Source organism: Bombina bombina, chromosome 4, assembly GCF_027579735.1.
Source record: "Bombina bombina isolate aBomBom1 chromosome 4, aBomBom1.pri, whole genome shotgun sequence".
Classification (NCBI taxonomy): Eukaryota; Metazoa; Chordata; class Amphibia; order Anura; family Bombinatoridae; genus Bombina; species Bombina bombina.
The window spans coordinates 626,484,645-626,512,169 of record NC_069502.1 but is presented as its reverse complement, the minus strand read 5'-3'; the positions used below and the strand labels follow the sequence as shown (position 1 = coordinate 626,512,169).

Sequence of the window (27,525 nt, the reverse complement as noted above, 5' to 3'; positions counted from 1 at the left end):
TTCAGTGTCATTTCACAGTTTATTTTGCTCAATTCATTAAGAGTAGTAACAAAAGCAAATTAAATATATTTGCTTTCCCCCCATGAACATCACTGTGCCATAAGAATAAATGAAGAAAATATAAAATGTGACGTAATAATTTAATTAGTACTAGGTAAAGAAATACATGTTATAATTAGTGTATTAAAAAGTATATTCAAGAAAGATTATCAAGTGGCACTTTTTGGTTGTAGCACCTTAGAAAAATGTAAGTGAAGACATCAGCTTTAGATATGTGTCAGTCATTGCACTGTTGAACAACCACCAGCCTGTTACTTTAATAAAATGTAAAAACTTGGCATTAAAGAGAAAAAAACAAAAAACAAAGCAGAGAAAACAAACACACAAAGTTCTGATATGAAAAGGCTATATTGCAAGTCCAAAGGCAGTGACAATACAGTACATGGTCTTGTTCTCCCATCTTACAGTACAGCTTCCTATAACGAAACAAAAATATAAAATACAATTAATAATCATACATTGAGACCCAATTTAATCTTTAAATATTATCAAATGTACAGCAACTATCCTACATCTTACTAACTATATTATAAGATAATAAACACATGTAATACCAATTATATCGGCTATATCCAGTCCTCAAATGCTTTTACATTTTTAGATTCCTCTTTACCAGCAATTAAGCCTATTCACTACACCTAGCCACTAAAATCTTGTGGAATCCAATAAACTTAAAAATGTTAGTCATTTTAAATTGCCAATAATCAGATCAGGTTATGTATGGCATGCTTGTTAAAAGAAACACTAAAAATGTAATACCCATAAAAGGTTCAATTAGAAAAGGGACCTGAAACACAATTTTTTTCTTTCATCATTCAGAAGGAGCATACAATTTTACATAACTTTCCAATTTACTTCTATTATCTAATTTGCTTCATTCTCTTCTCCTTTATTTAAAAGCATATCTAGATAGGCTCAGTAGCTGCACATAGATACCATGTGCATTGCAATTTGTTCAATAAAAGGACACTTAAACATTCCAATTTACTTCTATTATCTAATGTGCTTCATTCTTTAAGTTATATCTTCTATCTGAATCATGAAAGAAACATTTTGGGTTTCATGTCCCTTTAAAAAAGGGACACAAAAAAAAGGTAAAATTATAATTTTCATGATTCATACAGTATGTGCAATTTAAAAACAAACAAAATAAATACATGTATTACTACATATTTATTTTATCCAAACTGCTTGGGACAGGAGAAGGTTTGAATTTTGGAAAATCTGCATCTTTAAAATGTGACAGTTTGGAGAGGGGATAGAACCAAGTGTAAACAAACATCTCATGTCACAATACAGCTTATTCAACATAAAAGGTAGTTTTATATAAATTTGTCACTCTTTTGTATACATACTAGTACCATCAGAAAGATAATACAGTGCTGTAAGCAGAACAGAAATATTTGCAGTTTTAAATAGACAGACCATTTGCATTTTAGAACACACAAAAAAAAAAACAAAGACACATGTAGAGAAGATTGTTTTCCCTGCCTGAAAGTCACAAACAAAAAAAACAAAAAAACATAATTTATGCTTACCTGATAAATGCTTTTCTCTTTCTTGGCAGTGAGAGTCCACAAATTAGTTCATTACCTATGGGAAATGCTTCACCTGGCCACCAGGAGCAGGCAGACACCCCAAGCAAAGCATTTAATATCCCTCCCACTAGTTCAAGCCGAGAATAAGGAAAAGTAGTGCCGCCACTACATAATTTCAGGGCGGGTTTGTGGACTCTCACTGCCAAGAAAGAAAATAATTTATCAGGTAAGCATTAAATTATGTTTTCTTTCTAATAGCATTAAGAGTCCACAAATTAATTCCTTACCTATGGAATCAATACCCAAGCTGTGAGGACACAAAATGAATAGGGAGGGAAAGGTAGGGAAGGCAGTCCTAAGAACTAGGCACCACCGCTTAAAGAACCTCTCTCCCAAAAGCCTCTGCTGAGGCAAAAACATAAAATATATAACATTTTGTTAACGTATGCAACCAGGACCAAGTAGCAGCCTTACAAATCTGTTCTTCCTGGGCCTTCAAGAATGAGGCTTCAGTTGAAGACAATGCACGGGTAGAATGTGCTGTAATTTGCGAAGAAGGCTGCTGGTCCGCCTGAATATATGCCAAATGTATAAAGCTTCTGAGCCAGAAGCAATGAGTAACGTCAGAGGCTTTACCAGAGTGCAGGACAAATAAAGAAGATGAGTGATGACATTCCTTGGTAGCATAAAGATAGAATTTTAAGGCTCTAGCTACATCCAAATTATGCAAAAGCCTCTCCTTAGAGGAAGGAGGATTGGGACAAAGACATGACCACAATTTCTCAGATATCCTTCCAACTTTCTGTCCATAGGGTCCTTTAAGGACCACTAGAAGGCGCGAAACATGTCAGACGTTTTTTCCATTACCTGCACCTATTTCTGATGAGAAATAAAAGTTTCTTTTAAACTTATGCTGCTGGACTTTACATTGTTTTGGATTCGCTTTTTGCGGTAGGTTTGCTGCTTTCTATACAGCATTGCACAATCTCTTCTTACCCTGAACTTATGGCATCTGACGTCACTAAAGAGCCGGACAGGAGCGCCCTATGGTGAGTTCGGAGCGGCCGCTTCTGCGATTTTCCTTTAAGGATGCACTGTCCTCAAGGGGAATAGTAGTGCGTTTAGCCAGAGTGGAAATGGCCCCATCCACTTTAGGGACAGCATTCCACCCCTCCAATTGGCTATCCAGAACCATAAACATTTTCTCAAAGCTTGGAGACAGAGAGAAGGTAATGTCAGGTTTCTCCCACTCCTTGGAGATAAGTTCTGCCACCAATAAAAAGGTACTGGAAACACCTCAGGGCTCTTTAACTTAGGTTTAAATACCATATCCAGTTTGTGTACCTGCTTTACTTCAGACAGTTTAGACTCTGGCATGCCCAGAGTAGATATTACCTCTAATTTTAGATTCAAAATTGAACACTTAAGGTTTTTACTCAATGTCCTCAGAGTCCTGTACGGACTCCACAGGGGAATAAGTAGATGAGAGTTCCCCTTCGGATATAGCCGAGGAATAGTCATCAGAAAGCCAGGAATTACAAGCTGCTGCAGCTCCAATAGAACTGCTCGTCCTGGAATCAGGAAATATGGTTAACTTTCCTCTTGCCTACACTTGGCATAGCACTTAGGGCAGCCGAGACTGTCGACTGTAACTGAGTTGCAAAGTCATGCAGAAAAACACTAGTCCCTGAAGAATTGTGAGACTGGGACACAGGGGATAGTTTGAGAAGGGGCAGAGCCCGCCGACTGGTGATTTAACACCGGCATATCAGGGCAAACTGGCATCTAAGATGTGGTGGGTGTTACAGAAGCATTAGTTATTTTGTTGTGAAGAGCTTATTTCCCAGCAGCAATGCCTGAACCAGCAAGCCAGCGCCTAAGAAGGGCTCCAAGAAAACCGTAACAAGTATCATTTCATAAAGAGTTAACTCTTTTTTTTTCAGCTTTTAGAAACTATTGTCTAATCACCTCTGGAGCCAGACTGCTAATTGATAAGATGAACTTGTAAACTTGTTATCTTAAGTACTGTAATCCTATTGTGGCCTGTCAAAGGAAAGTGCTCTCTATCTAAATGTGTGATGGGGGATTTTGTGCTTCCCCCCCCTCTCCCCCTGGGAGTGCCCTGTGTGCATGCAACCTTAATAAAAAGCAGGCTGGGCATCCCAGTCCTGAGTTCTTCTTTGACCCTCAATCGCAGCGTTGACTCGTTTTTGTGGGCAGAAGGGTATCCTAGCTGTACTGCAGCTAAGGGAGATTATTCTATATTTGCGAGACTCATATAGAATACTATGGAAAGCAGCTTCTCCCCTCTTTAGCAATAGGGATCCAGGCTACTAAGCGGTCCATCTCTCAGCGAGACTAAGGGTAACCGTAACATTTGGCGGCAGCGGTGGGATTTTCCTGGATTTCCTAGGAGAGGTACAGAACGGATGGAGAGCGCTTACGAAAAATTGAAGCGTACAACCCTGAAGGATTTACTTGAAAGCAGAGGGGGGTACGCCAGCAACCGGCCGAGGAGAGAGCTGATCACAGAATTGACCGAACTGGATCAGAGCTTCACAATGGCGGAAACACCGACCACGATTAGTGACGAAAAAACCAGGATTGTTCGGGAAAGGCTCTCATTATACGGGCCGAACCCCTCCATGGAATTGGTACAGCAGTTGATGGCGGAGGCGGACGAGGATATACGAGAGACTCGAGCCCACGAACTCAACCTAGCGAACGCACACCGCAATGCTGAAGCCCCGCAGGTAATCATCCCTGTCGAAAATGCTGGGAGGCCCAAGATACCCTATGCGGCATTTCGACCCTTCCTAGAGAGCGAGACAGGGATTGATGAATATTTGGTGGACTTCGAAAGGCAATGTGCCCTGCACCAGATTCCCAACAGAGAGTGGCCCACGATATTGTCTGGGAAACTATCCGGGCGAGCCCTGGAAGCCTTTCGTACTCTGGGTGCTGAGGAAGTGACACAGTATGAGCTAGTTAAGGAGACACTGTTGCGACGGTACGCTGTAACTCCGGACACGTATCGCCGACAGTTTCGGGGCACGGAAAAGAAGCCTAATGATACCCATATGGAATGGGCGCACCGAATGCGGAGAGCGGAAAATCACTGGCTGAGCGGAAGTAAAGCGGTGACTGGGGAGGAAATTTTACAATTGTTTCTCTTAGAACATTTTTATAATGGCATGGAACAGCAAGGGAAGGAATGGCTGCGAGACAGGCGGCCTTCTACCTTAGAAGAAGCAGCCAAATTGGCCGATGAACATTATGACTCCCGTCTTCACGAACCCATGAACTACCGAGCTCCAGCACGGGTCGAACCCAGAGAGGTTTACCGTGCACCCCCTCATGCTGAATTCCGAGCCCCGGTGCCCACAGGGCCCGTCCGACACTCAGGACCACCCAATAACAGCTCTGAGCGTCCCAGACCGACTTGCCACCGATGCAAGCAACCAGGGCATTTCATGGCTAGCTGCCCCCTTAATACGCACCAGACACCCAGGAATTACAATTACCCCTCTGGGTCCTATCGTCCGGCCCGGGCCCTCTGTGTTAACCAAGAGGCCCCTATGGAGGGATATGTGGGGCCGCTTCACGAGGCAGACCCTGTATATGCTGCCTCAGATAACCGCCAGCACCATCGGCAGAGGGTATGGCTCGAGGTGCGATCTACCGAGGGATTGCGAGACACAGGGGCTACTATCACGCTGGTACAGAGTCATTTGGTGCCAGAGCACAAGCGATCCGGACAGACTGTGGCCGTTAGAGTGGCGGGGGGGGATGTGTACAAAATTCCAACAGCTAAAGTGCATCTTGATTGGGGAGCGGGAAAGGGGGCTGTGAACGTGGGCCTAATGGATAATTTACCTGCCGAAGTACTACTGGGCAACGATTTGGGCCCCATGACTTCTGCCTATGCTCCAGTATGCAACAACGAGGCGGACCCAGTGACTACACGGGCCCAAGCCCGGACGGAGCGAGAGCTCTCACCAGTGCGGGAGACACAGGTAAGACCTACCCCGACCTTGCCTGACAGGTTAGGCCCCATACCCTGGGACACCCCAGATGCTTTCGAGGCAGAGTCTAAGACTGACCCGACCTTACAAAAGTACCGGGAACGAGCAGAGACCGGAGGGGGCGGGGCAGATAACGAAACATTCTTATGGGAAAAAGGGAAACTATACCGCTGGACAGAGAAAAGGGGACAGCGCAGGCGACAGCTGGTAGTGCCCCACAAATACCGTCAAGAAATCCTCAAAATAGGCCACGACATCCCCTTAGCAGGCCACCTAGCCGTTACCCGTACCCTACACCGCATTACTCACACGTTCTTTTGGCCAGGGGTGCACGCTGACGTTAGAACTTACTGTAACACCTGCGATGTGTGTCAACGAGTAGGAAGGCGAGGCGATCACCCTAAAGCCCAGCTAGTAAATATGCCCATTGTAGAGGAACCCTTCAGCCGGGTTGCTATTGACCTAGTGGGACCACTGGCTACCCCTAGTCCCTCCGGTAAGCGATACATTCTTACCGTAGTGGACTACGCTACCAGGTACCCAGAGGCTGTCGCCCTATCCAACATACAAGCGGATACGGTAGCGAATGCACTAGTACAGGTGTTCTCCCGGGTAGGATTTCCAAAAGAAATCCTATCCGACCGAGGCACCCAATTTACGGCTGAATTGACCCAACAACTCTGGCAGGTTTGCAAAATTAAGTCCCTCCTGAGCTCCCCATACCACCCCCAGACGAACGGGCTGTGTGAGAGGTTCAATGGGACCCTCAAGCAAATGCTCAAGACGTTCACTCAGGAATACCGAGACTGGGAACGCTTCCTGCCGCACCTCCTATTTGCTTATCGGGAGGTGCCCCAGGAAACGACAGGGTTCTCTCCCTTCGAGTTGCTCTACGGAAGAAAGGTACGGGGACCCCTAAACCTGATCCGGGAGCACTGGGAGGGAGAGATGGAGGCTGACGGTGTCCCAATTGTGCCATACGTGCTGGAACTCAGGGACCGAATGGAGCAATTAGCCAAATCCGTGCGGGCTAATCTCCAGTTGGCCCAGAGAAGACAGAAAGTATGGTACGATCGGGGGGCCCGAAAGAGAATCTTCACCATAGGACAAAAGGTGTTAGTACTTAAGCCGGTGAAGACAGACAAATTGCAGGCGTCCTGGCAGGGTCCCTACCAGATCGTAGAGAAAAGGGGAGACACCACTTATGTGATAGCTAGCTGCCACGACAACAATCTTAGAAAGACATTCCATGTAAACATGCTCAAGGAATATTTTGAGCGACCAGAGAACGTGACGGCCGTATGTTGTTCCCCTCAGGAAGACCCCGACAGTTTACCCATTCCAGACCTATTAGAAAAGAGCCTCCCCACAGGTATAGTGGCGCAGGTTCAGATAGGGGACCGACTTAGCCCCACTGAAAGGGAGCAGCTCAACCAACTCCTCCAGTCCAAACACCTCACCTTCTCCCCGAAGCCAGGGTACACTACTTTAACCACCCACCAGGTAGATACTCCGGGACAAGCTCCCTTGCGCCAGGCTCCGTACCGAATCCCCGAAGCAGTTAGGACAGGAATGAAGAAGGAGATCGATGAGATGCTCCAGCTCAGGGTAATTGAGCCCTCCGATAGTCCCTGGGCCTCCCCAGTTGTCTTGGTGCCCAAGAAAGATGGGACCACCCGGTTCTGCGTAGACTATCGGAGGCTCAATGAAAAGACCGTGACGGACGCTTACCCTATGCCCAGGGTAGACGAGCTACTCGATCGTATAGCCAGGGGAAATTACCTGACCACTATTGACCTCTGCAAAGGTTACTGGCAGATTCCCCTGGCACCGGAGGCTATCCCCAAGTCGGCATTCGTCACTCCATTCGGCTTATATCAGTTTAGGGTAATGCCGTTTGGGATGAAGAATGCCCCAGCTACATTCCAGCGCTTGGTGGATAGGCTCCTGGATGGCTTCCAGAGTTTTGCTTGCGCCTACCTGGACGACATAGCGATCCACAGTGAGTCCTGGGAGGACCACTTAGCTCATGTGGGAATGGTTCTGGATCAGATCCGGGCTGCTGGCCTGACTCTGAAGCCAGAAAAATGCCACTTTGGGATGGCCGAGGTACAGTACCTGGGTCACCGGGTGGGGTGTGGAAAGCAGCGACCAGAGCCGGCCAAAATAGAAGCTGTCGCCAATTGGCCCACCCCCATCACTAAGACTCAGGTCCTAGCCTTCCTGGGCACGGCAGGGTACTATAGACGGTTCGTACCAGACTACAGCACACTTGCCAAACCCCTGACTGACTTGACCAAGAAGAACTTACCTCGACAGGTCCTGTGGTCTCCCCACTGTGAAACGGCTTTCCAGGCTCTCAAAAATGCTCTAATTAACGCTCCTGTCTTGGCAGCCCCAGCCCTTAACAAACGTTTTATCGTCCATACAGATGCTTCCATGTTCGGGCTGGGAGCCGTCCTCAGCCAAGTAGGCGAAGATGGAGGGGAGCATCCAGTTGCCTACATCAGCCGGAAGCTCCTGCCCCGCGAAGTCAGCTATGCAGCGGTCGAAAAGGAGTGTTTGGCTTTGGTGTGGGCATTAAAGAAATTGACTCCCTATTTATATGGTCAGGAGTTCACTCTGGTCACCGACCATAACCCGTTGGTGTGGCTGAACCGGGTCTCTGGAGATAACGGCAGGCTATTACGTTGGAGCTTATCGTTGCAACCCTTCAATTTCACCATTACTTACAGACCTGGGAAACAGAATGGCAACGCCGACGGGTTGTCCAGACAAACCGACCTCAGCCCTGCATAACCAGCGGTCTGGACAGCCTTAGTCTGCCCCGAAAAGGGGTCAGACCGTGTCTGCCAGAGTGTTCCACAGAAAGGGAGCACTGTTACAGAAGCATTAGTTATTTTGTTGTGAAGAGCTTATTTCCCAGCAGCAATGCCTGAACCAGCAAGCCAGCGCCTAAGAAGGGCTCCAAGAAAACCGTAACAAGTATCATTTCATAAAGAGTTAACTCTTTTTTTTTCAGCTTTTAGAAACTATTGTCTAATCACCTCTGGAGCCAGACTGCTAATTGATAAGATGAACTTGTAAACTTGTTATCTTAAGTACTGTAATCCTATTGTGGCCTGTCAAAGGAAAGTGCTCTCTATCTAAATGTGTGATGGGGGATTTTGTGCTTCCCCCCCCTCTCCCCCTGGGAGTGCCCTGTGTGCATGTAACCTTAATAAAAAGCAGGCTGGGCATCCCAGTCCTGAGTTCTTCTTTGACCCTCAATCGCAGCGTTGACTCGTTTTTGTGGGCAGAAGGGTATCCTAGCTGTACTGCAGCTAAGGGAGATTATTCTATATTTGCGAGACTCATATAGAATACTATGGAAAGCAGCTTCTCCCCTCTTTAGCAATAGGGATCCAGGCTACTAAGCGGTCCATCTCTCAGCGAGACTAAGGGTAACCGTAACAGTGGGGATTACAGATATAATCTGGAGGTGGTGGGATGACAAAGCTCATTCTGGGGGACCTGGTACCCTGACACCTGAAGGCATGCAATTACATAGTTGAGTAGGAGGGCACACTATGCGTATCCCTGCAAAGCATACATTTATTGCTATCTAATATTTGTACCCATTCCCTTCTCACTCATTTCTTAGGTTGAGTCCTCCATAGTATCTAGGCAGTAAATATAGTACAAATAAACACCCTAAACTAGATTTAATCTCAAAACAAATTTTTCGCCTGGGTTGCCTTACCACCTGCAAAGCACCAGTTAGGTGTGGTTCCGGGACAGTCCGTACATAGGGTGTATCAAGATCAGAGAGAGAAATAGTGCAAAAAGCTGCTCACAGCATAAGCGCAACTGTCCTCCGCCATGCCCCTCTAGCCAGGAAACTTGTAAATGGCTCTCTGCACTATCATAATAAGATAAGGTCTAATACCGCTGGCACTAGTTGTGAAGTAGGTAATAATGGACAATAAGTCCGGTGCTACCCCCCATAAATTGAAATTAATTACACAAATTATTGGAAAGAACCAAAAGGAAAGTGGGGGTTTAATTTAAGCACGCTTCCCTAAAGAGTGGGTGATGAAGATTATAAAAATCTATTTACTTTATTAATAATCATTAGATAAAATAAGGAGAGAATAAAAATTCTCAAGACACCATTTTAAATATAGCTAAAAACAAGTGTGTACAATCAACCCCCTGTTTCCTGGCCGATATCTGCAGCCGTCGGCATCAGGGGTGAGAGACACAGATAGGAGGTATACAATTTAACACACATGTTCCGGCTGTCCAAGCAGCCTTTCTCAATGTTTCAAAAGTCAGCAAACCGAAGCCCGGGTGCCACCCTGTTATATACACTATGTGGTTATAGCCCCAGCCAATCGGAGGGTACCGTCGGAACAACTCCCTCCCATCCACCAATTAAACAGCAATATTCCTTGCACCAATCGGTGCGCACATTAGCCTGTCCATCCCCTCTTGATCAAATATGTCCGTGATAACTAGGGGTGTGTAGTAGTTAGTATTGCCGACAAGATTGGCTGATGATGTATAGATGGGGGTGGGGTCCTCTCGTTTGTTATTCTTTTGAGACATCATAGAACTCATCATATACCCGTTTATGTATAGTCATATAATGTAAGCCGTGACACAACTTGTTAGTACTCTTATTCCATTTGTACCACAGAACATAATATAAACTTAATTATGTATTGCATCCTTCGGTGCGTCTATCAGCCTATTCATCCCCTCTTATTGACCAAGTCACACAAGTCTAAGAACTAGGGGCATAAATTAGCTTGAAATGCTGTCATGATTGGCTGGTAACGTCCAATTAGGGGTAAGGGCCTCTCGTTTGCTATTGTTCTAAAACGTCATAAGACTTGTCATATACCCATTTTAGTAAAGCCATTGTCAGCACTTGCACCATATCTGCAACAAGGTATCAAAGAACACGACCACTTATTTATAACTCTATATGTAGTGCATATATCGACCAAACAAAATTTTAGCACTTGCAAATTGATTTATATTAAACAGAGTTCTCTGCACCATCACCCATAAAAACTCCAAACACCATTATCAGAATAGGTGTATAACCTCACTGGGGTATAACACCTTAGCGGTGTGGCACCGGGAGAACATGTCCTTTTAGGCACTATGCTCTGTGCCGCTGTTAGTAATATCTGCCCATCAATAAGAGTAACATCACTGCGGTTTAATCCTCACTCTCCCAATCTCTTAAATAACCTCAGGTATTGTATATCCGAGTTCCAGACAATAATAAAAAAAGATCTCACTGAGATCTTATTCATAGCATTCCCAGCCTCATAACAGTTAAAAGTATAGCCCTGACTGCATACCCTCCGTAAACAGGAAAGGGCTGAACAAAAGAAAGATGTTAATAGGTCCTACCCCCTATAAAAGAGGACAGCAAGTAATTATGGTGGGGAAAGCGAGACCGGACTTACACTGATTTTTTCCTTCTGCTTTCAGGTTCCAGTTTGAATGAGTTTGTCTCTTCTAAATTTGGGTAACTAACACTGTACTAGCACCTCTCTCTGCCAACCTCCATAAAACAGGGTAAAGAACTACTAAGAGGGTAGGGGAAGTGGGAGGGATACTCTATGCTTTGCATGGGGTGTCTTTGCCTCCTCCTGGTGGCCAGGTGAACTATTTTCCATAGGTAATGTATGAATTTGTGGACTCTCAATGCCAAGAAAGAAAATAATTTATCAGGTAGGTATAAATTATCTTTTTTCCCTGTCTGTAAGTCACTGCCATTAGAAAGATATACACACACACACACACATATATAATCAAAATCTGGTTCAATCTCTTAATATCCTAAATTAAAGAGTAAACCTAGGTAGGCCTATAGAAGATCAGAAGAGTGCACATGGCTTTAGCAGTCTATGGCAGCAGTGTTTTTAACAAGGTTTGCAACAATGTCACTGCTGCCAGAGTGCTCAAGACACATGTACTCTTCTGAGCTCCTATCAGCCTACCTAGGCTTACACTTTAACGATAGTAAGAAAACCAAAACATATTTGATAGAAGTCAACAAGAAAGTCCCCCTCAATAGCATGGTTTGAATCATGAAAATTACATTTGGACTTTATTGTTCTTTTAAGGAAAATAAAAAAAAAACCATTGCCATTTATGTTTATTGTCTGCTATGTCTTTTTTTGCCAAATACGCATACATAACTTACTGACCCCACAACGTTCTGCAAAATGATTAACTAAATCACAAGCTAATGTATATATGTTCCTAATTGCCAACTACAAATGATAGTAGGTATAGGAATTCCACCAGGATTTACAGTCAGAGTAATCTATAAAGGCTTCCAAACAAAAACCTGTAAACAATTTCTTTTGGATTCGGATCTTTTGCAATACAGTGCTTAATTGCCAAAACATGCTTTAGCATATTATGTCTATTCACATATGTATGCCCCTTTAATGCTGGTTTGGGCGCAACTGTTAATTGAACAAGGGGCCTAGGTATTTTGGAATACATGGGCTTTACTTTTTTGAGAAGTGCTGATGTTGCATGCAACATACTCCAAATGAACCAGTTAATTTCAGAAATATCACACAAAGAACATATCCATCAAAATACATTCTGCTTTCTTTCCTACAGGAGAAAATAAAAAACATAATTCACCTAGAAGAAGGGTGAAGATTTGTCCCCAGACAATTTATGCTTACCATCAGTGGAGTTATCCCAGAAACATGAGCTTGCTGTATGAAGCCCTGCGCCATTCTTTTGCATAATTACACATGTCACTGAAAATTGAAACAAACCAGATACAATTATTTTGACTAATTAATAGGTTAACAAATAATATATATAAAAAAAAAAAAAAAAAAAAAAAAAAAAAAAAGGCGATATAAAGTTTTGACAATGTCTAAATGCTAAATGTAACCACCATTCAACAAGCGCTACCCATGGTGCTGAAGCAAAAATGGGCCCGGTCCTAAGCTTACATTCCTGCTTTTCAAATAAAGATAAAAACTTTAAAGTCTAACAACTTGATGGAAGCAAAGCTATTGAACACAATTAGATGCAGAAATGGGGAATATATCCTATTACTGAGCACATATACAGTAAGGGAGGGTGAAATCTTATACATATATTTATAAAAAAATTAGAGATTTTATCTTTGTGCAGTGTTGCAATAAGGCCACCAAAATTCACACTGGACAATAGTGTGAGCATTTACCTAATTTGCATATCTGCTGCCAACATTTAGGGGGTGGTATCCCCAGCCTTGGCAATACAATTTTATTTATTTTTTGCAATATATCACAGCCTCTATTTGTTCTTCCCAAAAAAGTGTCCATACATTAAAGGGACACTGAACGCAAATTTGTTTCTTTCATGATTCAGATAGAGCACACACTTTTAAGCAACTTTCTAATTTACTTCTATTATCAATTTTTCTCTGTTCACTTGCTATCTTTATTTGAAAAAGAAGGCATCTAAGCTAAGGAGCCAGCACATTTTTGGTTCAGACCATGTACAGCACTTGTTAATTGGTGCTGTCCAATCAGCAAGGACAACCCAGGTTGTTCACCAAAAATGGGCCGGCATCTAAAATTACATTCTTGCATTTTGAATAAACATAGCAAGAGAACAGAGAAAATTTGATAATAGGAGTAAATTAGAAAGGTACTTAAAATTGCATAGTCTATCTGAATCATGAAAGAAAAAAATTGGGTTCAGTGTCCCTTTAATTAGACAAAAATCTCTCCCTACATGTGACATTGCTTTTTATTTAACACAAGGATTACTATTCTTGTTCTAAAACAGCCTTTTTGAGGCCAATGTAGTGATGCAGAATGTAATGTGCAAAAACACATTTCTTTTAACTTGATCATCTCCACCATCTTAGGTAATGGCAGTTTTTGTTTAACATTATAATAATTTTTTATATATATTTTTTCTGCAGAGTAGTGATCCTCATCCCTCCCACCTCCCTAACCCCCCCCCCCAAAATAGCTCTCTAACCCTCCCTCACTAATGGCAGCCATCTTTGGTACTGGCAGAGAGAAAAGCAGATAGAGATAGATATTTTTTTTCCCCTCTGTAGTGTAGCTCCCCATCAATCCCTTAAATTTTATTTTCTGTAGGTAGAGCCCCTGCATAGCCAGTATTTGCCAAGACCTGCATTATCATAACCCAAATAAACAAAATGCTTACCAATGTACTTGAATGGCTTGGACAATTTTGTAAGCTGACTCAAAGTCTGTTCCACAACATTGTTGGTCCACTGGTTTACTTTGTTGTGCTGGTAAGCATTACCACCAATTGCACTTTCTATAGACTTTAAAACAATAAGAAATGTGATAAAAAAAAAAAAAAAATCACCACAAGTTTAATATTGATAGAAAAAGGTCAAAATTGAAATGTGCTTGGATGCATTTCAGTTTTAAATAGAAGCATTTTTTGCAATATACTTCAATTAGCAAAAATGCTTCTAGAAAGTTTTCATCGGTATATGAAGATATGCTGTGAGAGCCTATGCACCAGTATAAAATTCCAGGAGAGCTAATGTGTATTGTGCCTGTGAAGACTGTGTGTGTTGTATAAGACTCTGTGAGGGTGTAGTGTTTGAATGCTGGTGCACAGGCCCTCATAACATAAAGTACCTATGCTGCTGAAAAACAGTAATAACTTACTAGAATCAGCGTGGATAAAAAAAAAAAAAAAAAATAGTATATATATATATATATATATATATATATATATATATATATATATATATATATATATATATATATATATATATATATATATATATATATATATATATTTTTTTTTTTATTTATTTAGGATTTTTTTTACCAAAAAAAATAAATAATAAAAGCTATATATAAATAGTTTTTATTTAAAGGTACATTATAATCCAAAGGTTACTAATCCTGAAATAAGTATTAGTTTTTAAAATTCTGTAGCATGAGGCTGTATATTCATGGAAGTAATCTTTATTTTTTTTGGTAAATTAACCCCTTCCCACAGTTAGGACGGCATGGAATGTCCTAGCAGTTCTGCTGTACTGAAGCAGCTACGGCTTCCTAACTGGGATTGCAGACTGGAGGGCGTGCCCCAGACCTGATCCCATCATTGAAATCACGCAATCGCATTTTTAAATTTTTTTACTTATTTGTTTATATTGGAACTTTGTTCCAACGAAGCAAATAAATACCAGCATGAAGGGGTTAATTCCATGAATCTATTCACAATGTCATGCTCTCGCAGAATATTTTTGGCATTTTTTCTGTATAGAAGATATCACATATTCTTGGCTTTATAGTTCTAAAAACTGAATTTGTGCCTGCAGAAATAACCTGCCTCTTCTTCAAAGCAAAAATGTTAAACATACAAAGTTGAGAAGACCTTAAAGGGACAGTCAACAAAATTTTTTTTATTGTTTAAAAAGATAGATAAATGCCTTTACTACCAAATTCCACAGTTTTTAACCAACATTGTTATATTAATATACTTCATAACATTCATTTCAAACCTCTAAATTTGTGCCTGTTTCTAAGCCACTACAATAGATAAATAAAGTCATGTGATCAGGGGGCTGTCAAAAAGAGGCTTAGATACAAAGTAATCACAGTGGTAAAGAAAAAAAAAAAAAAAAAAAAAAAAAAAAAAAAAAGTTATATTAATATAACTGTTGGTTATGCAAAAATCGGGGAATGGTTAATAAAAAGGGATTATATCTTTTTAAACAATAACAATTTTTGAGTTGACTGTATTTAAGAAAAGGGGCTAAAAGCCATATTTTCTCTTTCATGATTCCAATTAACTTCTTTCATTACATTTGCTTCCTTCTCACAATATCCTTTGTTGTCTGAGAGCAACGCTCTACTGGGAGCTAGGTGAACAAAATGGGTAAGCCAATGACTAGCAACTAGATCACATTAGTGTGTTGCTCCTGAGCCTACCTATGTATGCTTTTCAACAATGGATACCAAAAGAACAAAGAATACTAGATAAAAGAATTACATTGGAAAGTTGTTTAAAAAGGGACAAAATTAAATGCATAGATTAATTACATCTTTGAATAGAAACACATTTGCAATAAACATGTATTGGCGCACCGTAGGCCCTGTGAGCAAGCGACGTGTTTAAAATATGGTGCACGGAGCATACTTAAATACATTTTTGAAACATCTATAGCTTTTACTATAAGCATTTTTGCTAATACATAAAAATGGCAATACTTCTACTCAAAACTGAAATCCACTCATGTACATTCCAGTTTGTCTGGAATGTCCCTTTAATATTGCATGTTCTATCTGAATCATGAAAGTTTAATTTTGATGTTACTGTCCCCTGCAAATCTATGTACACATAACTAACTCTTAATATGCTTCAATAAGCACAATCAATAGAAAATTGTTTAAAGTAGAATAGATCTGCACAAGGACATAGGTGTGAGGAGGGAGGGGCAAGCAGTAAAAATGAAATATATTATTTAAATTAAATAAAGCCATTTAAAATGATATTATTAAGGTAATCATTTATCTTCTAATAAAGTAAAACTGAATAATTTATCAAATATGAACCTATTAAACTAAAGGTAGATCATTTAAAATAATGAAATTGAGCGGTGAACCATCAATTTATTTCTAATGATATAGAACAATCTGTATTTTAAGATATAACTGGAAAAATAATCTGCAAGTTATTCTAAAAATTAAAACTTTATGTAGAAAACCATGACTTAAATCAAGTCTTACTGCTAGGGATTAAAATCAGGATTCAAATCCACCCTGACTAGAATTATTTCATTTTGACCTGTCTATCTTTAAGAGAACAACAATTGAAGTCATTTCCAGAAACACTATTTTTTGGTCGCAAACAATATGAATTGGTAGGTTTCTTCATTACTTTTGCAGAGTTCAATGCAATAAGATTAGCCTGCAATAAAAAAAAAATCTTCAACTTTGACAAACAATCCTTTAAGTAACTAGTTCTGCAAAACATTAAGTAAAATATGTAACTCTTACCTCTTTAATTATCCCACTAACTTCATCTACAACAAATGAGGTCTGAAAAAGAAAAAAAAAATGCAAAATACAAAAATGAATATAGCATCAATATACTAAAGAGAACAGAATCTTGCACAGACAACATCTAGCATTCTTAAAAGAGATTGAAGAAACACTTTAAATAAGACTGCAAACTGAGATAACTGCAATAAAATCAAATCCCGGTTTATATCGAGCAGCAAGTGGTTTGCTTGCCTGTCTGGAATAATGTGCACCTAAATATTTAAAAACGGTTATATTAATTATATATTGGAAGGAAATGTTTTCTTTTGAAGAAAAGAAACACTCTCTGCGGGAAATGTTGCCAGCCAAGTGGCATTATTTAGTACCTGGGCAGGGAAGGCATAATAATGTGTAATATTATAACCTTTGTTCTTAACTAAGCTATCAAAAGCACTAATGAATTGCATAATGCAATAAATGACAGTCTACGATTTTTTTGTTTAAAAATATATTTTAAAAAAAAAATCTTTACTGCACATTCCCTAGTTTTGCATAGCCAACACTGTTAAAGTAATATACTTTATAACCTATTAATTTGCCTGTCTCTTAGCCCCTACAGGATGCCCCTTATATCAGTGCTTTTTAATTCTTGCACAACAGCCAGACAGTACTGGTTCATGTGTGCCATTGTGCTCACTCCCATAGAGAATGATAATGGCTACACAAGAACCAACACCGATTGGCTAAAATGCAAGCTTGTAAAAAGCATTGACATAAGGGGCAGTCTGCAGGGGCTTAGATACAGGTAATTCTAGAGGTAAAAAGTATATTAATATAACAGTGTTGGTTAAGCAAAACAGGGAAATAGGTAATAAAGGGATTATCTATATTTTTAAACAAACATTTTCAAGTAGACTGCCCCTTTAATAATAATTTCTGCAACAAACATTAAAAGAAATGTAATATTAGCTAACGTTAGCAGAATATTGGCTTACATTTAGCTGTGTTGTCAGTAAAAACTAGCCAGGCGGTGTGGTGTGCCTGGTTCCAGGTTCCATCATGGTAGCTCCCATTACTATATTGGAACTAAACTTTTACACACTTATATTATCAATATTTATACAACTAATATCATTTAAAAAATGTATACCTACATACTGCTCTCAGGCTAAGTTTTGCTTGGAATATATTATGTTTAGCATTTCTTGCCACAAGTCATTTAAAGCATACAGTTTTAAAGAGACTTTTTTACTTACTTTTATTATCAAATGAACTTTACTTAGTATAATTTTGAAAAGCAAACCTAGGTAGGCTCTGTAGCAACAATGCACTACTGGACTCTAGCTGGTGATTGTTTGCGAGTCATTGGCGCACAAGATTTGCTTAACTAAATCCTAGTGGTAAGTTGCTGCTCTGTAGCGGAAATTAACTATGTTGTAGCCCCTTTCTCAGGGAAAAAAAAAAAAAGTTACAGGCTGGCAATAGTGCAATAATAAAGATATCTAACACAGAGCATTCTCTTATAGCTCATTTATATCCATTCAACTGAATTTTAAGTACATAAGAGTGGACAAATATTGGGGGAAAACAATATGCTATGTGCAAGGTACAGTGGATAATTATAAAGTAAGGGCAGGTGTGGACTTTTTGTAGTGTGAATATATGAAAATGACAGACAGGCAATAGGTCAGAAACAGTAAAGTGAAGGCTTTGAGATCCTGGTGGCTGCTTGGTGCAAATCAACGATGCCAAGGATGGTGTGTTACTTTGGGATAAAGGGAGGGAGGGGAAGGCCGCTAACTTCTGCAGTAAAAAGTGGCATACAAAAATGTAGTGTAGATGGCTATGTCTGTGGTCTACCACTCTGCATCACTGAAAGGATTATAGGGACATGAAACCCCAAACTTTTATTTTGTGATTCAGATAGAGAACACAATTTTAAAAAAAAGTTTCCAATTTACTTCTATTGTTATATTTTGTTTGTTCTTATGTTATTCTTTGTTGAAGAGATATCTAGATAGGTAGCATGCACATATCTGGAGCACTACATGACAGGAAATAGTGCTGCCATCTAGTGCGCTTGCCACTGTATAACTTTGGTGTAAAACTGCTGCCATATAGTACTGCAGACACGTGCACACTCCTGAACTTACCTTACTACTTTTCAACAATGGATAACAAGAAAACAAAGAACATTTGATCAAAGAAGTACATTTAAAAGTTGTTCAAAAATTGCATGTTTTACCTGAATGAAAGAAAAAAAATTGGGGTTTATATCCCTTTAACAAAAACCTTAGGTCCATGAGCTGCGTAAGAAGACTGTCCTTTCCCCTTTAAAATTGTAGTTTTTATCAACTATGTTGCATCTAACATATACTTAAAATGTGTTAAAGGGACATAATACTCATATGCTAAATCACTTGAAACTGATGCAGTATAACTGTAAAAAGCTGACAGGAAAATATCACCTGAGCATCTCTATGTAAAAAAGGAAGATATTTTATCTCACAATCTCCTCAGCTCACCAGAGTAAGTTCTGTGTAAAAAGTTATACTCAGCTGCTCCCAGCTGCAGGTAAAAAAAAAAAAAAAAATGAAGAAATGAACAGCAGCCAATCAGCATCAGCAGTGGCGAGGTCATGAACTCTTTTACTGTGATCTCATGAGATTTGACTTAACTCTCATAAGATTTCATTTTAAACTTCCTTACACTGAATAGGGAAATAACATGAGTGCACGAGACTCATCCCTTCGGCAGTACCGGGACAGACATACCGATATGCTGCTTAGAAATCCTTTACAATGGGAGGTGGCAACTGAGGAACTTTTGAGGTAAAATCTCTTTCTTTTTTACATAGAGATGTTCAGGTGATATTTTCTAGTCAGCTTTTTACAGCTATACTGCATCACTTTCAAGTGTTTAAACATTTGGGTATTACGGCCCTTTAAGTTTAAAATACATACATTTATAAACAGATGTTCCCAAGGTTATTAAGATCTACTTGTGAAGACTTGCTCCTGCACACTAAAAGCTTTAGAAATGTACGTTAAAAGGGATATGAAACTTTTATGGTTCAAACACAGCATATCATTTTAAAAATAAGTTTCCAATTCACTTCTATTATCAAATCTGCTACATTCCCATGTGGGCATCGGGAGCACTAAGTGGGCATCTGAAGCACTATATGGCAGGATATAGAATTTGCTCTTGCAAATGGATAATATTCTTGCAAAACTGCTGCCATATAGTTCTCCAGAAATGGGCCGACTCCTAAGCATACATTCCTGCTATTCAACAAAAGATACCAAAAGAACAAGGATATAGAGATATATATAGATATATAGATATATCGTAAATAAGAAAGTTGTTCAAAAATTGCATGCTCTATATGAATCATGAAAGAAACCATTTGGGTTTCATATCCCTTAAAAGGGAAAAGGAAACCCAAAATATCTCTCATGATTAAGAAACAGCATACGTTTTGTAAACAAATTTACAGAGTTCCTCTCTGTGAAAGGCCCATGTTAAGCAAAAAGAGGCTGCTTCTTGGGTGGTAACTAAGCCATAGAACAAGCTATTATGCTATCGTTCGTTCCCAGGTTGAGCGCTTCTCTCTTTATTTATGCAACTTTTCTACTTACTTTATCAATTTTGCTTCATTTTCTTGACTGAAGAGCAATGCACAACTGCAAATTGGACCCAACTAATGAAACAATAAAGGTCTTTTAAATAGGTTTGGAGGCTGGAGTCTTCATAAATGATGAATACTAGTGAGGACTTGGCAAGTCTGCGACTACGTGCCCCTGCTTGAGGTGTGCCGTTTTCTACTCTTGAATTATTTAGGTATGCCAAGAGAACAAAGCAAATTAGATTAAAAGAACTAAATTGGAAAGTTGTTTAACATTATATGCTTTGATTTACAAAAGAAACATTTCATGTTTCATGTCCCTTTAAGAAGCTTTAAAATGACAGTAAAGCAAGGCGTAAAAAAAAAAAGGTGCTAAACTCACCTTCTCTGTGCCGCGGCAGCTCGCTAAGAGTCAGCGGCTCCAGACACCAACAGCACTTTTCTTTAATGAGATGACGTTTCCACCTGTGCACCAATAGCCTTGCTTGTCATCTGACATCCTAGCAGAGCTATTGGTTTAGAGATAGAAATGTCACCTCTTTGGTAAAGAATGTTGTGCCATGGGCTGCCGATGCCGCTGACTTTCGAGCTGCCGTGGCACAAAAAGGGTACGTTTAGCACCCGTTTTTTTTTTTGTTTGTTTTAATAACTGATGACTGAAACTACAGTTTATTTTTAGTGATGGTAAACCCTAGCGTTTTTTTTTTAACTTTCGGATTTACCATCACTTTAACTAAATTTTGAAACTAAGATATGTAAATTGCTGCTCTTTCAGACACAGAGTTTTAACTTGAAAGGGTCTTGTTTCCTTTTTGTGTTTAAAAATGGCCCTAAACTAAAAAAAAATTAAAAAAAAAATTGCACTTTTCTGACCAGATTACATGGAAATAATAATAATATTATTATTATTATTATTATTATGTGTAGTTACTTTAAACTAAAAAAAAATAAGCATTTTGTTTGAAACACGCTTTTACAGTGTTACAAATTTATGTATAACTAGTTCATGCTGCATTGATAAATCCTAATCACCTCACATAGCAACCAAAAAGATTCATAAGCAACTAGCAACAAAACGAGGAAACCACAAAACAGAACATGACAAAAACTAAGAAATAAATTTCACCAGAATGCAATGCAAGCATCAGTAAGCAATGAAGTTCCCTATCTTTTTTATGCAAAAACAAAAAACCACCTCAAATGCCATTTCTATTTCTTAGGCAAAAGTTGGCCCCTTAAAATGAAAGCTAAACAGTATTTTAGATGGGAACCAGACTCACAGGTTTGCCAATACAAAGCAAGTAGTTTAGCATCTAAATTCATACAAGGACTAATTTCATCCTAAGCATACAGTGTTTTACTACTGCTCCCAAAAGTTTTCCATACAAGATAATGCTCTAGTAACCACTTCAGACAATACAAAGCTGGTTCTCCCTAACAAATATATACAGCAAGAAAACAAATAGATCCATTCATGTGATCAAAGAAATCATCAAAAGCTGGTGATGCTTCCACACGTGGAATTCTGTCATTTTCTCAGACCACATCCCATACAACAAAGAGAGAATACAACCTAGTGTTTGAGACAGTTTATTTGTCTAAAAACCACACAGACAGATTTGTTTCTCAGGCGATTGTTTTTAACTGCGACCCACCAAAGCAAAAAAAGGGGGCAACACAATCTAATGCAACACATGAATAAAAAGCTGTCTTATCCACCATAGACCAAAATTTGAAAATACAACAGATGGAAAGTATAATACACACATAACTCATTCACATTACAATATTTCTCTGTGACCCTCTGCACCAAGCTTCCGAAATTATACACAGTGTTCAGGACAACGGTATGTGGAGTCAGCACACAACTACTGCAGCCCACAGACACAAGTCAAGCTGCTGGCTGCGGCAAGGGGATCAATTTAATACTGCGGCAGTCACATGACCATACACCGCGTGTCAATTACACTATACCGGACCCCTTGTACATAACTCATTGAAGCCCTCTTGTGCAGGTTGCGGCTGAAAATACCAGCAAACTGAACTCCAACATGAACAACCAAGCTATCCCTTACCTCCTCAGAGCCCTGGAAGTCATCCATCTTATACCTTCCCCCTTTGTACAGCCTCAACCGAGTGGCTTCTGGCTGCGCGCGCACTGCTCAGCTCACACCAGCTCAACTACCGGTTGCCAGAGACGCGAAAGGCAACCACTCCCTTTTTTTGTGCATCCTAACACACCCCTTCCCGGCGTTTGCGCATGCGCATATTAGACCCTGACCCGCCTTTGACTGCGCTTGTGTTATTTCAACAACTGTTTTGTTTTATTTGTAGGAACGTAAACCTTTAATCTATGAAATAATGTTACTGTATAACACGAAATATAATTCATAAAGTGTCAGGTATTAAAATCCTCTGTGCAGATCTATTACGAAGAAATTCAGATTAACACATCCAAATTAAACTTTAAAATATTTTCTAGGATATTTTCAGAAAGCAAATGCTTCTGGTGTCGTGTAGAATTTACATCATATGATGATTGTTTTTATTATTATTATTTTTTGGAGGTAACTACTTCAATGACTTAGTTGAAAATAACACTTATGGCATTAACTCTGGATACTAAATTCAGGTTTTCACAGTTTACAGCAATCTTTAAAAGGGCAGCCATTAAACACTAAATACATTTTAGATATAATAATGCATTCAAAGAAAAGATTAGTTTAGTCTGAGAATAACATATAGATTTTAAAATTTTCATCAGCTGTTTAAATATTGACAAAATATGTGTAAAAAAGTTTTAGTGTCTAGAAAACAATGGGAGCTGCCATATTGTAACTTAGGTTACCTTCTCTGCTGTGGCCAATTAGGGACAGTTATAAATAGGTCTCTAGAGTGTGCAGCCAATGGCTGTGTGGAATATAACAGTGCCCTGCACTTCCATTTCTAACAGGAACTAAAAAGCTCACAATTTCAGAGTGGGATTACTGGGAAGGGGAACAAAATAAATAATGAAAATATATTGCAGAGTTTTTTTATATATATGTTTTATCATTTTACATTACCATCTCAGAGTGTTTGATGTCCCTTTAACTGTTACGAGTTGTGTGAGCAAAAACTAATATATGTTTCTATTGTAACAACAAATGTTATGACAAACGGGTTTTGAATGAACACCTGCCAAAAGTTGTCAAAATGTATGTGATGCTCTATATTGATGATTTATATTGCAGATTCTTTGTTGAACCCCAGAAATTGTTCTAGTCGTAACAGCTTATCATAGCAATGTGATCTATAGTCTGATAAAGGGCTGTCGTTAAATTTAAAGGGACAGTCTAGTCCAAAATAAATGTTCATGATTCAGATAGGGCATGTAATTTTAAACAATTTTCCAATTTACTTTTATCACAAATTTTGCTTTGTTCTCTTTGTATTCTTAGTTGAAAGCTAAACCTATGCTAATTTCTAAGACCTTAAAGGCCGCCTCTTCTCTTAGGAAATTTTTAACAGTTTTTCACCACTAGAGGGTGTTAATTCATGTGTGTCATATAGATAACACTATGCTCACGCACGTGAAGTTCCAGGGAGCCATCACCGATTGGCTAAAATGCATGTCTGTCAAAAGATCTGAAATAAGGGGGTAGTTTGCAGAGGCTTAGATACAAGATAATTCCAGAGATAAAAACTACATTTATATAACTGTGTTGGTTATGCAAAACTGGGGAATGGGTAATAAAGGGATTATCTATCTTTTAAAACAATAAAAATTCTGGTGTAGACTGTCCCTTTAAAAATGTCCATAATCACTTATTCTGTAGTAGCCACATCTTTAGCATGTATCTCAGTAAATCCAAAAAGTTGACAGGGATCAACGAGTAGTAGTAAATGGATAATACTCAGATTGGACAAAGGTAATTGTCGCCCAGGGCCCTGCTCTTTTAATATTTTTATTAATGACTTGATGAAAGGATTAAATAGCAACATCTCTATTTTTGCAGATGATACAAAGTTGTGTAAGGTGATAAGGTCAGTGCAGGATGTAATTGTTCTGTAAGGGGATTTACAAAAAATGGAAGAATGTACTGGTAAATGGAAAATGAGATTTAATACTGCTAAATGTAAGGTTCTACATTTTAGACATAAAATATGCAGGCAAAATATTATTTAAATGGAACTAGATTGAGCAAATCAGACGAGGTAAGGGATTTGGGCATGCTTATAGATAAGAACCTAAGAATGGATGTGCAATGCAGGACAGCGGCTTCTGAGGCTAATAAAATAATAGCTTGTATTAAAGGGACATTTAACACTTTGATATGGTAATTTAAAATGATAAATCATATATATATATATATATATATATATATATATATATATACAGGGAGTGCAGAATTATTAGGCAAATGAGTATTTTGACCACATCATCCTCTTTATGCATGTCGTCTTACTCCAAGCTGTATAGGCTCGAAAGCCTACTACCAATTAAGCATATTAGGTGATGTGCATCTCTGTAATGAGAAGGGGTGTGGTCTAATGACATCAACACCCTATATCAGGTGTGCATAATTATTAGGCAACTTCCTTTCCTTTGGCAAAATGGGTCAAAAGAAGGACTTGACAGGCTCAGAAAAGTCAAAAATAGTGAGATATCTTGCAGAGGGATGCAGCACTCTTAAAATTGCAAAGCTTCTGAAGCGTTATCATCGAACAATCAAGCGTTTCATTCAAAATAGTCAACAGGGTCGCAAGAAGCGTGTGGAAAAACCAAGGCGCAAAATAACTGCCCATGAACTGAGAAAAGTCAAGCGTGCAGCTGCCAAGATGCCACTTGCCACCAGTTTGGCCATATTTCAGAGCTGCAACATCACTGGAGTGCCCAAAAGCACAAGGTGTGCAATACTCAGAGACATGGCCAAGGTAAGAAAGGCTGAAAGACGACCACCACTGAACAAGACACACAAGCTGAAACGTCAAGACTGGGCCAAGAAATATCTCAAGACTGATTTTTCTAAGGTTTTATGGACTGTTGAAATGAGAGTGAGTCTTGATGGGCCAGATGGATGGGCCCGTGGCTGGATTGGTAAAGGGCAGAGAGCTCCAGTCCGACTCAGACGCCAGCAAGGTGGAGGTGGAGTACTGGTTTGGGCTGGTTTCATCAAAGATGAGCTTGTGGGGCCTTTTCGGGTTGAGGATGGAGTCAAGCTCAACTCCCAGTCCTACTGCCAGTTTCTGGAAGACACCTTCTTCAAGCAGTGGTACAGGAAGAAGTCTGCATCCTTCAAGAAAAACATGATTTTCATGCAGGACAATGCTCCATCACACGCGTCCAAGTACTCCACAGCGTGGCTGGCAAGAAAGGGTATAAAAGAAGAAAATCTAATGACATGGCCTCCTTGTTCACCTGATCTGAACCCGATTGAGAACCTGTGGTCCATCATCAAATGTGAGATTTACAAGGAGGGAAAACAGTACACCTCTCTGAACAGTGTCTGGGAGGCTGTGGTTGCTGCTGCACGCAATGTTGATGGTGAACAGATCAAAACACTGACAGAATCCATGGATGGCAGGCTTTTGAGTGTCCTTGCAAAGAAAGGTGGCTATATTGGTCACTGATTTGTTTTTGTTTTGTTTTTGAATGTCAGAAATGTATATTTGTGAATGTTGAGATGTTATATTGGTTTCACTGGTAAAAATAAATAATTGAAATGGGTATATATTTGTTTTTTGTTAAGTTGCCTAATAATTATGCACAGTAATAGTCACCTGCACACAGATATCCCCCTAAAATAGCTATAACTAAAAACTACTTCCAAAACTATTCAGCTTTGATATTAATGAGTTTTTTGGGTTCATTGAGAACATGGTTGTTGTTCAATAATAAATTAATCCTCAAAAATACAACTTGCCTAATAATTCTGCACTCCCTGTATATATATATATATATATATATATATATATATATATAAAAGCAAAAGTTCAAAAAGTATATGCACTCTCACCACCGTCCTGCAATTGCCAGGGTGCTTTTAAGGAGTATATAAATGGAAGAGGAAATGAAGCACTCACTGGACTTCGAATATCTGTGTTCGAAATTTTTATTCGTCTAATGAATAAAAATTTCTAACACAGATATTCGAAGTCCAGTGAGTGCTTCATTTCCTCTTCCGTTTATATATATATATATATATATATATATATATATATATAGCAGTCTGTTGCCAAGCATTCCACCACTATCACCTTCACATAACCGGGGTGCAATCCAAAAGATGTATCATATAGATTTATCTCTTCATGTAAGGGCACTCGCAGGTATTATAAAATTCTTAAACTTTAGTAGGAAATCTTCTTATAAAGTCAGATGTCGACGTTTCGGCTCAGAGACGAGTCTTTATCAAGACAACATGTCTGTTTCCATTTGTGTTTTACACGCACTGGAGCGGCATCATAGCCGTCCTCCCAGAAGTAATTTACACGGCTAACTCTGTAATATACTTTCATTATTTATTTTGTCCTCTTTCCTGTAATTCCATTTTGAAATTGTGAGCTTTTCAGTTCCTGTTTGAACTATATTTCACACAGCCATTGGCTGCACACTATAGTGACCTATTTATAACTGTCTCTAGTATGCCACAGTAGGAGAAGGTAACCTAATTTACAACATGGCAGCTTCCATTGTTTTATAGACACTAAAACTTTACACTTGTTTTGTCAATATTTTAACAGCTAATACAACTTTAAAAAAAATACATCTACATATTCTCAGACTAATCCTTTCTTTAAATGCTTCATTCTATCTAGCAATTATTTAGTGTTTAATGTCCCTTTAAAAGTGGCATTGGTCCAAGTGAGGAAAGCATAGTTTTGTCACTATATACATTCCTGGTAATACCTCACCTTAAAGGGACAGTCTACACCTTAGTCATTTTACAGTCTTACCTTAGATTAAACTGCAAATTGCATCTTGCACCTTTTCTATAATATGCAGCAGGAATGGTAAAAAAGTTATTTTTAAATTAATATTGTTTCTGGCCACTTTGAAATGGCTGCCAAGTTCTACCTACTGAGGACATCACAATCTGGGCTGCATCTAGGCACTCTGCTGAATAGCATTGACAGTATGTTAAATCCAACTAGTGAGCCTTTTATGAATGGACGCCATATGCAGCCCCAGATTGTGATGTCATCAGTGGGCGGGGCTTGACAGCTATTTTAAAGTGACCAGAAACAATATTAATTTTAAAATAACTTTTTTACCATTCCTA

At 39.3% G+C, this 27,525-nt stretch overlaps 1 protein-coding gene across 1 annotated transcript; it reads right to left on the bottom strand.

The window, feature by feature from the left end:
* Positions 1-22,452, bottom strand: DYNLT1 (dynein light chain Tctex-type 1). The gene is made up of 5 exons (XM_053709122.1): positions 22,336-22,452; positions 16,648-16,689; positions 13,826-13,949; positions 12,331-12,408; positions 1-476 (listed from the first exon to the last, which is right to left on the bottom strand). The coding sequence occupies exons 1-5, from the start codon at positions 22,360-22,362 to the stop codon at positions 406-408; spliced, it is 342 nt and encodes a 113-aa protein (XP_053565097.1). The 5' UTR covers positions 22,363-22,452; the 3' UTR covers positions 1-405.
* Positions 22,453-27,525: the final 5,073 nt, after the last annotated feature.